This window comes from Psittacula echo (assembly GCF_963264785.1).
Source record: "Psittacula echo genome assembly, chromosome: 22".
Taxonomy (NCBI): Eukaryota; Metazoa; Chordata; class Aves; order Psittaciformes; family Psittacidae; genus Psittacula; species Psittacula echo.
Window position 1 is genome coordinate 2,223,424 of NC_137758.1, and position 13,177 is coordinate 2,236,600.

The 13,177-nt window shown below is 40.4% G+C and overlaps 1 protein-coding gene across 11 annotated transcripts in view; it reads left to right on the forward strand.

Moving 5' to 3' along the window:
• Positions 1 to 66: 66 nt before the first annotated feature.
• LOC308229000 (membrane cofactor protein-like) overlaps positions 67 to 13,177 on the forward strand; it is a 28,563-nt gene continuing 15,452 nt past the window's right edge. For 9 of the 11 annotated variants that reach the window (XR_013958309.1, XR_013958310.1, XR_013958311.1 and 6 more), the window contains exons 1-10: positions 67 to 189; positions 1,156 to 1,347; positions 1,550 to 1,646; positions 2,352 to 2,437; positions 2,841 to 3,047; positions 3,865 to 4,047; positions 4,901 to 5,089; positions 5,403 to 5,594; positions 5,936 to 5,962; positions 6,516 to 6,582. Coding sequence is in view for 3 of the 11 variants with exons in the window: in XM_080632718.1 (XP_080488844.1) it covers positions 96 to 189; positions 1,156 to 1,347; positions 1,550 to 1,646; positions 2,352 to 2,437; positions 2,841 to 3,047; positions 3,865 to 4,047; positions 4,901 to 5,089; positions 5,403 to 5,594; positions 5,936 to 5,962; positions 6,516 to 6,582 (1,334 nt within the window). In the remaining 8 variants the exon portion in view is untranslated. Of the gene's footprint in view, positions 190 to 1,155; positions 1,348 to 1,549; positions 1,647 to 2,351; positions 2,438 to 2,840; positions 3,048 to 3,864; positions 4,048 to 4,900; positions 5,090 to 5,402; positions 5,595 to 5,935; positions 5,963 to 6,515; positions 6,583 to 10,209; positions 12,648 to 13,177 lie in introns of those variants that run through there. The other 2 variants (XM_080632719.1, XR_013958314.1) reach the window with 2 other exon arrangements.

The window sequence follows — 13,177 nt, forward strand, 5'->3', positions numbered from 1 at the left end:
GCGCACTGCGCATGCGCCTCAGCCTCGCTCTGCGTCTCCGCCGTCGCCCGACTGAGAGGCGCGGGGCGGCCGTTGTAGCTGAGGCCGCCGTGGTCATGGGGCCGCTGCGCCGCCTTCCTGCTCGCGGCCCGGGGCTCGTGTTCGGGCTTGTGCTGGCGCTGTCGTGGCTCCGTGGAAAGCGGGCGCAGGGTGAGGAACGGGCGCTCGCTGCCCGCCATGGCGGGGGAGTGTTTGGGATGGGGGGGCAAAGCTCGTTCTCTCCCCTGGGCCGCCGCGCTGAGAGGGGCCTTCCCGGGGCCCTCAGAGGGAAGGTGGGGTTGAAGAAGGAAATGGGCTTGGGGGTGGCGAAAGCAGCGAGGTTTCTGGGCGGCTTGGCTGGGCTTTGGGGCGAAAAGGTGAGAGAAAGGTTGTGCTGCATGAACAGCCTTCGGTGGTAACGGGTGCTGGTTGTGACCCTGAGGCTGAGGTTTAAACCGGAGGGAAATCTCTAAACACAAATATGAAGGGATTGAATGATGGCTGTCTTCAGTGAGGTCTCTGTGTGTGTGTGACTGGGCGGATCTGGCATTTGTATGTGGATTTCAAAGTCATGAGTATGTTTTTCTGCGTCTTTTGGCATGGGGGAGTTTTACACCTTCATTAACAGCACCTCGACATAGCCCTGGGTCTGTAGGTCTGTGTGTCTCCCTTTGTCTTAAACTCCATTCCATCACCTGCTGGGCTTTTGCCTTAAGAAAGGAAATGAGCCACGTGAGTGTGGTTGGCTCCTTTGTTTTCCCTGCAGCTAAATAAATAGGCTTTTTTGCTGCAGATGGGTATACAGGGAGTTAAGTCATGTGTTTGACTTCAAGAATTAGACAGAGGAAAACATACAGACTGGAAGGAAATGCATTGTCTGGGTGGAATGCTGAAGAACTTGAGAAAACAAAGGAGTGAGTAACCTGTACTAGTGTAGAGTTGGTCATTGGATGCAAGTAAAATACACATTAAAAAGCTGAAACCTAGTTAAACATATAGACAGCTGTGGCTCTTAAGAATGTCACCTCTTAACTGATGAGTCCTTAAACCCAACTAAATTAGCCATTAAGCCTCAACTTATATCTTTTGTTGGTGACAAGACTGTGCCTTGCTTTCCCTTTTCTCTTGCTGTGACAGCCACGTGTGAGCCTCCAGAGAGGCTGCAGTATGCAGAACTTGAGGAGAGTTTCAGCACAATGAACAGTTTTCCCGTTGGAAGCACAGTGTCGTACATCTGCCGGCCGGGATATATGGGAATTGCTGGAAAATCGTTAACTCGTACGTGTGGTAAAGACTTACAGTGGTCACCCACAGAGAAGTTCTGTACAGGTAATGCGTGCATGAGCTCGGATGCTGATTCTCTTTGGTATTTAAGAATTAGAGCTGTTTTTCAAGTAAGGATTAGGATTCTGTAGTATTTTAAACAAAGCATGAAAAATACTAATGACGGGAAGAGCAGTATATGCCAAAGACTTAGTCTTTGTATATAACTACAGAGATGTAGATTGATTTCTTTTTCTCACTTCCCTAGAGAGAAAATGTAGGCATCCAGGAGAACTGAAAGATGGCTTTGTTAATGTGACAGATCTTACATTTGGTTCAGGAGCTACTTTTTCTTGTAAAGCAGGGTAAGTATTTTGATAGAGTTAATGAGTCCTTTTTCTTTTATTTCTTTTCTTGTTTAGACCAGATTTGAACCAACCCCAGATTTTCTTATGCAAGCTCTATTCCAATTCTGTCTTGAAATGTCTCCTGAATTTTACCTGGAGTAAATGCAACCACAGCTAAACTTGATTTGATTCCCTGGTTTTACTTGTTGGTATCAACTGAGGCTTAAGCTTTTTAGCCCGATTCTGAAGAATGAAGACTAGGATGTTACCTCTAATGTCTTCTTAATGCTCCTGTGGCAGAGGGAATAAATACACATACATTACTCTTCATTATTATATTGAATAATAGCCCACTTGTCTGTGTATAGTTAAATAAGTTAAAAGCACTAGCCTCCTGCAAGTTTTTTTTCCTCCCTTTCCTTTCGACAATTTATTTCTTTAGCATTAGTATCTTTAGGGCATTGGTGTTAGATGGCACACATCTAAAAATGGTGCGATTTTCATCACTTCCTTTAGTGATGTGTCATTTGCTTTTCTTTTGTTTTCAAAGTTGAGACTGTTAGCAAGAAAACAATCAAATATCTTTCTCACTACAACAGCAACTTGGTGGGTTATGTGCCCCTTATCACGGAACAGAATGACAGAAACAAAGTTCCTAGGTGCTTATTGGGGAAATGAGACATTTCTTAAGTTTCACCTCTTCAAAAATTTTTACCTGTCTAGATTCCGATTACAAGGAACTGGTGAAATTACCTGTGTAATTAAGAATGAAGGCGTCGACTGGGATAGAGATCTTCCCTTTTGTGAAAGTAAGTAAATTACTAGTGTGCTGAAGTTCATATTCACATGGTGGTAGTTCGTTTAAAAACAGCTGTGCCATAAACTTTCCAGTATAAGAAATGATGGTAAAATAGGACTGATTTGGGGGTTTAGTATTTTGGAGCTCTGTGGCCTGTGCCTGAGGAATGACCACTGAAAAACAGCAGTGACTGTGGTGATTAGCTCCTATTAGTTTAAGTTCAACCTCTTCTTAAAATTGAGACCTCCTGTAGTACTAAATGACCATCAGTGACTCTCAGTTATAATTGTAGCTTGTCTTAGCAATAGCTACCTATCAGATTTTAAATGATAGAATGTGAAAATCAAGGCTATTTCTGAGATGAACAAGGTAACAATAGATTCTGTTGGATACTTTGTGTCATTTATTTCTAGGAATTCCTTGCAAACCTCCTCCAAGTATAGCCAATGGGCACTACACTGAAGCAACTGACTATGTTTATCAGACCGCAGTAACCTACATGTGTGACGAGGCACCGAAAGGCGCAGATCCCTTCTTGCTCATCGGCTCAGCTACTATTTTCTGCACATATGATGCAGACTTAAATGGTGTTTGGAGTGAAGAACCTCCGCAATGTAAAGGTTGTTGAGATTTTTATTTTAATATACTTCTTTCTTTATAGGGTAGGTTAAGATAGGCTCTTAGGCAGAAGTTCTTCCCTGTGAGGCTGCTGAGGCGCTGGCACAGGGTGCCCAGAGAAGCTGTGGCTGCCCCATCCTTGGCAGTGTTCAAGGCCAGGTTGGACACAGGGGCTTGGAGCAAGCTGCTCTAGTGGAAGGTGTCCCTGCCCATGGCAGGGGGTTGGAACTGGAGGAGCTTTAAGGTCCCTTCCAACCCAAACCATTCTAGGATTATAGCTTTTATGTGGCTATAAAACTTCAGTACTGTCCCTTCTTTAGGGGGGAGAAACAGATCTCTGGTACTGTATGATACAGTTCCAGTGGAAATCAGAGCAACTGTACTATGGATGTTGATTGATTATGACACCGAGTATGACTAACTTTAAGTTAAAACTTCATATATATGAGCATGCTGTTGGTAGAAGTGACAAGGACAAAGTGAGTAAATGGAAGGACCATAAAGCCTGGGTAGCTGAAGAAGAATTGTGTTAAAAGCAAGTATGTGGAAGCTAGATTATTACAAGGATTATGTCTTTTGGAAGTGGAATGTGGTGATACTTACTATTGCAATTTCTGTTTGGCTGTGTCCAGTTACAGTGACTCAGTAGTTTAAAACAAGGACCTTCTTCAAGAGGGTAACTAACTCTCTTACAAAGCCTCTCCAGAGAACTTTAAGGAATTAGATAAGGGTACTCACAACTAGTAGAAGGAAGCTTTATCTGTTGCAGAGATACTGTTAACAGATGTTCCAGAGCTGTTTTTCTTTTACCTCTTTCAGTGGTCAAATGCGAAAACCCAAAAGTTGAAAATGGAAAAAAAACAAGCGGATTTGGACCTTCCTATACCTATAGGGACTCTGTCATGTTTGAGTGTGATCCAGGCTATGTCATGACTGGATCAGAGGTAATTACCTGTGGAGAAAATAACACCTGGTCTCCTCCAAAACCAACTTGTAAGAAAAGTAAGCCTTTAAATAAGAATCCAACTTCTCTTGTATGTTGAGAATGTTTTAAATCTGTCTTAACTAAAATATAAAATCATAAGCATTTAGTGGGAGTCAGAAGCTAAAGGAAGTTGACATGGAGCCTCATCTGTGGGCAATCATTTTAGGTGGTTGAGTGAAGAGTATTCAGATGAGTGAGATTTGAGTTAAACGTGTGTAGAAGTGCTGTGGACATGCTGTGATGCTGCTGCATCGTAATAGCCTCGTGATGTTTGTTCCAGTGATTTCCTATGTACGTATAGGAAAAAAAATTGTGTTTCTGAATTGTGATAGAAAGAACTAGGAGTGTGCACTGTGAGGAGTGTATAGTGTCCTTCTAAAGTAGTCAGAATCATTGTGTTTGTGTTCTCTAATCTTTGGGAGTATTGCAGAGGTCTTTCTATAACCTTTCTCCTGTCTTCCTGTGCTAGAGGGAAAGGGAATGTTGTATAGTACAGTGAGAGAATTTTTCACAGGCATAATGAGCTCGCAAGTATGAGAAGCACTTCTGCAAAGAGTATGTTTGGGTGTTCCATAATGAATGAGTCTGATAAGGCACCTGGCAATGATTCTAGAGCTTATAAAGATAATTAACAATCAAATATGAATTTATTAGCTGCCACATCATAAGATCATGCTATCTTAACACCTACAGTGATGTTTAAGTCTTCATAAGGAAACATTTATGCTTAGAATTGTAAAATTAAACTATTGAGATCTGCTGATCTGTTTTTCTCATACAAAGGCAAGATGTATTTGTGGAGTGAGTTAGTGAATTATGAATGATGTCAAGTTTATTATCATTCAACTTACTCTTAAATCCATGTCTCAGTTACTAGAAGTGTGTGTGGTGCCCCGGAGATCACACATGGAGTAGTGATTCCAGCAAAATCGGTGTATGAAGGAGGAGAGTCTGTTCTGATCAAATGCAGTGCTCACTGTACTTTCCCTCATGGCGCTGAAGAGATGACAGTAACTTGCCAAGGACAGAATACATGGAGTTCTTTACAAGACTGTGCATGTTAGTAAGACTCAATTGGTAAAATCAATAGCATGTGTAGACAGGGCTTGTCATTACTGTCATGCAACTGTTTGTCCTAATGAAGCTCAGACATGGATTTCTCTTCCTCTGGCTGAAGCATGCCCAGCAGCAGAAGTAGCTGCAGCCTGTAGGAAGCAGGAGGCCTTTGCATGTAAGATGTCTTAAGGCTTGACTGAGCTTCTGACATTTACACAAATGTAGCATCTTTTTGACTGCAGCTTGGATCTGCTTCATGTACCGCTCTGTTCTTGAACTTTATTTCCTCTTTCCCCTACTCTCCCTCTCTTTCCAGGTGGGCCTATAAGTTCTGGTTTGACTCCACATATAAATTATGGTAAAGTAATTGATGGACAAAAACCTTCATATTCTGTGGGGGATATGATTACGATTGAATGTTACACAGGCTACACATTACATGGGGAAGCTCGAATTCAGTATATTGGAGAAAATCGCTGGGTTCCTGCAGTGCCAACGTGCCAGTTAAGTAAGTATGAACTGCAAGAATTTGCACTGCACTAGAATAAAAATACATGTAACAGAAGCTTTACTTCATGGGGATGTTCTTTTGTATAATGGAGAAATCATTTAATGCAAACTTTCTTTTATTTTGACATAAGGAAAATAGGTTGTGATAAAACCCATTTAAAAATAGGAATATTTTCAGTTAAATGTTATGATACAGACTGTCAACACAGTCCTTGCAGCAGGATTGTGTTGACAGAAGTGCTTGATCTTTTTGAGGTGACTTTGTGAATATTTGTATAGTAATGTTTGACTAAGAAGCACGTGTGTTCCTCTTGTGATACTGATTCACTCTGTTTTTAGGTGCCTATATTACAGCCATCATTTGTGGTAAGTATCTTATAAAACCTGAACAAGATACACTGTGAGTTGTACTTTTTACTTGGAATTGACGTTGTGGTCATTGTGGTATCACTGTGACTGCAATGATACATCATATATGAGGGGGCAACAGATTTCAAAGATAGCCTTCCATAAATAACTTCTCAGAGCTTAGGTTTACTGGCAGCATGAATAAATAACTGTGCCAGGGAACAGAAGTGCTTAGTCCATCTTCTGTCCTTGCGTTTGTGACCCAGTTTTGTAAGCCTACCATTTTCTTACAAAGTTGGTGTAAAAAGTAATGTTAGGACATAGTATCTGTTTTAGTGTTACTGAGCTTGGTGGAGTTTTGCCATCTTGGTGGTCCCTGTTCTTGAGCTGAACTGTCTTAAAGTCTTGAGTAAAGCATTTGTAAAATCAGCCACGCAAATTTGAGGGTGTTTTGGGGAGGGAGGGGTTGTTTAGGGCAACTTTTAGGTTGTGTATGAAGAAATTTTTGAGGCTTTTTTTGTGAGCTTGAAAGGATCTTCATTGCTCTAAGGCTTTTCTCTTCTTTCTAAAGTGATTGTGGCAGTCGTCGTCTTCTTGGCAGCCTTCTGGGCCTATAAGAAGTTCTTTGCACAAAATGGGTGAGTAAGCCTACTTTTTATCATCATTATTATTGCATATTTCTAAATTAACTAAAGCTAGTATGTGTGTTTCTAGAGCTTTATCTACTCTTTCTTTTTCAAACACCTGATGACTACTTGTAAGCTTACCACTGCAGCTGATGGGAAGCTAAAATGCCTAACAGTGTATTTGACTTCATTTTTGTATCTGCTATGCAGATAAGCTGCTAATTAACACTTGCACTAATTTCAGAGAAGGAGCCCCCCCCCCCCCCCCCCCCCCCCGTTCTTAAGCTTGTTGTTTGGCACAGATACACTTTCTGAGGAAAGTACTGTTTGTATCTGCTTTAAAATGTATCAGTTGACCTCTTTAAACCAGTGGTAGTATTGGCTTCTGTGAGCTTGTGTTATTTTACTGCTTGGATACCCTCTGGTGTCACTGGGTCTCACAGGCTTTAAGACCCAGAGTGGCTTACATGAACTGGAAGCCTTGGAAATGAACTAAGGAGCTTCTTCTCTTCTGCATAATATATCCCAATGGTAGTGAAGGGTAACTGGAGGACCATTATATTTTGTGTTTTGGACCAGAGGCACCTTGAATAAAATAAGATAGGCTTAATTACATGGGAAATGTGAAAGAAATTTGGCCTAAACTGGTGTTCTTACAATGTTTGAACAAGCAAAGAGTCTAGTTTGCTACTAGAATGTTTAATGTGTGGATCCACTTCAGTTTTTCCTCCTGCAGCAGCAATGATTGCTGTCCCTATGTTAAAGACTTGCAAAGTCAACTGTAAAATACTAGATGCAGAAGTACTGTTCCTCTGTTTTTAATGAGATATGTAGTGCCTTTTGAACTTTATCTTCCAAACGACTGATGGTTGTGTATGCTTTTTCCTGGAGGGGTGGCAGCAGCCTCTTTGTGCATTGCTTCTTGCAGTAATGTCTTATTTTATCTTCTTGAAAAAAGCCTGTTTTGTTGGAAAAGTCATTTGTAACATGCTATACACTGAAAATTCAGAGTGAGTTGGGGGGTACACATAGAATGTTTTGATAAGCATCTTGTTAAAGCTGACATACCTTGTAACAAAATCTGTTGGATTTCTCTGGGGTATGTTAAGCAAAGGAAGGGATCCTTTACATAAAGTAAACCAGAGGAAATATTCCTGCAGTTCATGTTTGTAATGAGGTACATGGAGTACTTCTTGGGAGAACTCTGGAGCTAGCTTGTATCCAGTGAGGTTTTAGCTTAAGTATCTTTTACATAGGCATTACAGGATCATTAAGAGGGCCAGAGCGGCTGTGTACCTATGTGCTGTGAAGTAATTTAGTGCTTTTGAGCAATTGCTTTTCACCCATAATTTGGACAATCTGCACTCTGTGTGGCCCAAATACAAGTACATGGGAGTTAATTTATTATGGCAGCACTTTCTGCCTTCATCTGTGGAGAGACTTCCTGGGGTGTAGAAAGGGAGGGATCTGAAGCAACATCATCAAAAGTTAAAGAATGTTCTATTCCTGAAAACTTTACAGCATGAAAAGTCTTACTGTGCCCAATGCTTTCCTTAAGCTTCCTCGCTGTGAACATCTGACTGTTAAACCTCTTTCTGTCTGAAAGCCGTCATCTAATCTCCTTTTGTGAAGGCCTAGTTCTTCTTATTCAGTTTTCTGTGTTCTGATACAGCTGAGCCTTTGAACTGTTGTGCTTCAGTACCTCACACTTGCTGGGTTGTTGTCTTCAAATGCCAGCCCAAATCTTTTCCTGCCCTCTCTTTCTTGTGTATTTAATATGCCAGTTTTATAGGACATTCAGTTTTTCCCCTTCTGCTGTTCAGCTCATACACAGTTGATGAGAGTTGCAAGGAAACATGTATTTTAAAAGCCAGCTGAGATGGAAGAAACTGCACAAATGAATTAAGTGAATCTTAAGAAGGTATATATGTACTTTCCACTTCATTTGGACTTTTGCAATGAAGCTTAAGTGTCTATGTTATTATGGTTTACTTAGAATTTCAGGAGAAGTGTGGAATATAGCTCAGTTTCCTAGAGGAAAGACTATACTAACCCTTCATTTGAGGAGAATAGGATATATTGCAGAAAGAATTAGCATTCAGTGTGGTAAATGAGAGCTTCCAGTGATTGCAGATCACCTATCTGAGGTTTGGGTTGTCTTTAAAGAAGAACAAATTTTTGTGTCAGATAGAAACTACACACATACTCAGTAGAATGTTTGCAGCTGTTTCAGCCGTATGAAGTGGATTCCAGTGGTGGGTTACTTTTATTAGCTCAAAGTGTAAATCCCTGTCATTAAAAGACTGTTGGAGGTAGAAGCCACCTTTGTTGCATTACAAGGACACTATAATTATAGTGGTAGTGTGCATCCATTCAGAGAAAACCAGATGATGTGTGTCTCAGGATTACTGAGACCTTTCTAGAAGGATAAAAGAAGGTGCAAACAAGGTGGTCTTTTTAAACCTTTTTATGAAAAGATGATTTCTTTCTCAAATTCAGACTTCTGTAGCCTTAAAAGGGATCAAAATCAATTTGCTTGTTTAAGACTGATTTCCTCTCCTATCTTTTAGTGCTTAGTCCAGTAGTCAGATGCACTTGATGATAGTTACTATTACTTCTGCATTTGTGTAGGGTCTAATCAGCTCTTCCAAACACCTGACTCTTCAAACCTTGTTACAACAAAACAAGTTGAAGACAGGACAGCTTCATTTGACTGATCCTTGTCAGTATTTCGTCATTCTCCCTTAACAGTTTGCACTACAAGTCCTTTTGTAAATTGGTGTCTTCATTTGTTTTGCTTTTCTGCATAGCACAAATTCTGAGGAGGTGATGGTTGAAACATTGATGTCTCCTACTTTAATGCAAAGGTCTTGATTTTATTTACTTCCAGAGAACAAGGGACTTTCACTAGTTTTCATAAGTTTGGGGTTGCATATATGAAAATTAAGCTTGGAGTTTCTTACAAACTGATGTAAGGGTTAAGTAATATCATCTTTTCCTCTGAAGTAAGAGGTTTCCACTGTTAACCCCTAAGTTTTCCTTAGGGTATCTAAAACTCCTTAGTGACTTAAGAGTAGTAGTGCAGAGGTTTGGTATGTGATTTCTTTCTGTAAAGCAAAACAGGAGTTATTCAAGAACTTAAACACATACATGGATGTAATGACAAATTTCAATCCTCAGATGTTTAAATATTTGTAAACTTGCTGTTAGCAGACTACAGAATCCAAATTCTCATAAACTAATCCACAGCTTTTGATTATAAACATATGTACTAAATAACATACGGTATTTAAAATGAATTGAAAGGGATGCTCTTGATGTTAGGAATCACAAATCAGTTAGGAATCCTGTAACTGTTGTGTCAGTTGTTGATAATGCTCAGGCATGGTCTGTTCATCGCTTGAAATGATCCTTTGGATCAAATGCTCTTCTGCTCTGTGGGTTGTTCTGGACAGTCTAGTGGATAAAATGGAGTAAAAATCTCCTCAGTCTAACATTTGCTTAGTAAGAGGGCAACTAATGATTTAGTTTCATGACTACCTGTTGATTTGATGATAAAACTAAGGATGTGCTTTCAGAATGAATGTAAAAACTATTTCAGTGTAAACCCTCTGATTTGACTTGTTTTTCTGTTTGTAGGAAACGTGACAGCACTCCATGTACTGCCGAATATAAGATCTGTAAAGCATGAATGACCTTTTTTGGGAGTGGGAGGGACTTTGCAGTTGAATGTCCCAGTCAGGAGTGGAAAATGATAGCACTTGCTTAAAGTTCCTGTAGATGAGTATCTTGTATTGTGTCTTAGACTACTGATTAACTGTAGTAGATCATTAATAGGGTAAAACAAATATATATATATATATATAGAGAGAGAGAGATACCTGCTTTTCGTTATTGGCCACTCATACTGTCTTTTCTGTATATGTGAAATGGTCTTGAAGGCCCATACGTGTGGCACGCAAAAGTGTTTGTGTCTGTGGGAGCACTGGATGTATCCCTGTCCCAGTACCAGCTCCTGCTGCCTTCTGTTGCTACCTCTTTTCTTACAGAAGACTATCCAGTTCTGCTCACTAAAATCTGAATGTGCTTCTCATTCAGTTTGGCTGTTTGAGGTGCTCTAAAAGATGATGTCCTCTTGTGTTCTGAAATGTTTTATTCTTATTTCCCTGAAGCAGTTGGTGCCATTTAAGGTTATGTCTTTTTGAAACTATCACAGTTTAGCTCTTCTATATGCTGCCTCTTTGTTTGCTAAAGTTTGTTTCTGTATATCTAATTAATTAAAGCGTGCCTTTAAATCAGAGTTTTATAGCTTTTCTGTTGCCTTTAAGAAGGAAAAATGCCATATATGTTTCTGGCTCTTTGATATAGTCCCAGAAAGACTACAGTAGATTAGTTGGAATGGAAAACTGAAGGTTTCTATAGCAAAAGGTATCCCTGCTTTTGAATTCTTGGCCTGTTGACAGAAGGTGCTTAATTGAAGGAACTGCTGAGAAATCAGTGGTAGCCATGTCCTATTGGGAGTGCACAGTAAGGTCCTTGGGATGCTTGATTTTTATTGAGCCTCGATGGCAGTTCTGAAGATCACATTTGCTTTCCAGGATAGGGCACTGTTTGGATCTAGCTTCCTTGCTTTTTTCACTTGAAATAATGTATTCTGTGTTCCCAATCTGTGTACAGGCTATGATGCTAAATTTAGCTCTGTAACGCTAGATTTAGCATTAAGTATCTGTTGAGAAACAGAAGGCTTTCCATGTCAGACTTCCTTCTCTTTCCATGTTAAAGGAATACCAAGCCAGTTGAGTTGCAGGAATGAAGGAATGGATATGCTGGCTGTGGTGGTAGATGAGGGCTCTCTTCAGGTAGCTGCTTGCTTTATGAAGTGTTTGAGTCAAGACTGTGACTCCAGGAGCTCACAGCACAGTGTTTGCCATGAGTGGAGACTCAGATGTGCATTGATAGCTGTTACTTTAAATGCATCACATCCTTGCTCCTCCTAATTCCTTATTAAAACCAAAAGCTTCCTTAGGACAGGGTTTGGCTTTGTGAATCTTGGAGTTTGCTAACAACATACAGACAGCTTCCAAGAACCAGTTTTCCCAGAAAACCCAAATTGTCTCACTTCAGATGTAGTTTAAAGGCAGCCTTTAAACTCCTCATGTTTGTCTGTGGTAGATTGGCACTGCTCCCCACTGTTGTGAGCAGATTGTTGGAATAACAGAACTATTTAGGGCTCTCTAGGGCTTTTTGGGACAATCCCAGCAGCTGTATTGTTTGAGTTCATAATAGACTCTGGTTACTAAAAAGAGGTTTTGGCTACACAGAATGACTTGCTGCTGTTCATGGCCTAGCTGATACCTAGTTTGACAATGGTTTGTAAACTCTGGGGTAATATACTGGGAATGGAGTGTGTGCTGGTCACGAGTAGCTTGATGTACGGCATCCTGGATGTTTTAAAGTATGCTGAAATGCACTTAATGCTCGAGTGAAACAACTGTACCAAATGGCCTTATTTTTTACACTTTTTTTTTTTTTCCAGATGTAAAGACTGTTCCAAATAAAATTGTTAAATTATTTAGCAGTAAGTGTTTGTCTTTCATTCTTTATGTGCCAAGCAGCTACTTCCCCATTCTTCTTCAGCTGATTTTTCATGTACCCAACTTGTGTTAGGTGACGACTGTGGAGATGGAAGTTTGCAGTTTGGCAGTGTAGAGAATGTGGTTTGATTTGCTGAGCAGCCTTTTGGTTTTCTTTTGGAGGGGAAGGGAATATCCCAGATCCCTCCCCAAACCAGTGTTCACTCCTGAAAAATGTGGTAAAAGCTTGATGGAGGTGAGACAGATTATCAGGTGGCTGTTGTGATACAATACTAAGGGCAAAGCTTAGTGTTCTGGCACTGTTGTCCAGTGTGTGTCAGATGTTAAGTAGAATGTGATTAGTTTTGAGTTTTACACTCAGAAAATACTTGTGAATACTTGTGAAGTGAGCTGCCTTATAAGATAAAGCCTTTGAGAGGATGGAATAGAAAAATAACTAATATAGAATCATAAGATCATATTATTTTCAGTTGAGGTTATGATAGTCAAAAGGGGTTGGTGTGGACTGAGAATTGCTATCTGTAGATTACACAGGTTTACAATCTCTGAAGTTTGGGGATTCTGGTGAGCACTGACAGGACAGGCGATCTGGCTTAAACGCTTACAATTGAATTTGTCCTCATTGCCATTAATTCTGCACCATTTCTCTAAAACTCAGTCCCAGGTGAATTCCTTCACTTTAAAATCTGAAGCTGATAACTAAAGAGTCATGAACACATGAACTTTGTGCTAAGAAAAGGGCTGCATGTAGTAAAAATCTCTTATTGCCATCTACTGGTAAAGCAAGTGATGGTCTCGCTGTGGGAGTAACCAAACATAGGTACAGTTTTTCCTACTTGAATGTTACGTAGCGTATAGTGTCAGTGGCCGGTGGGGTTCTCAGTGGTACACTTCAGTGTAGATGCTCACTTCTGAGCGTGGTTCATGGGGGGTGAAAATGGAGCTGGGGACTGAAATGAAGAGACTTGCAGCAATCAGGTATTGTCCTGCAGGGAACATGTCATCTGTCTGCC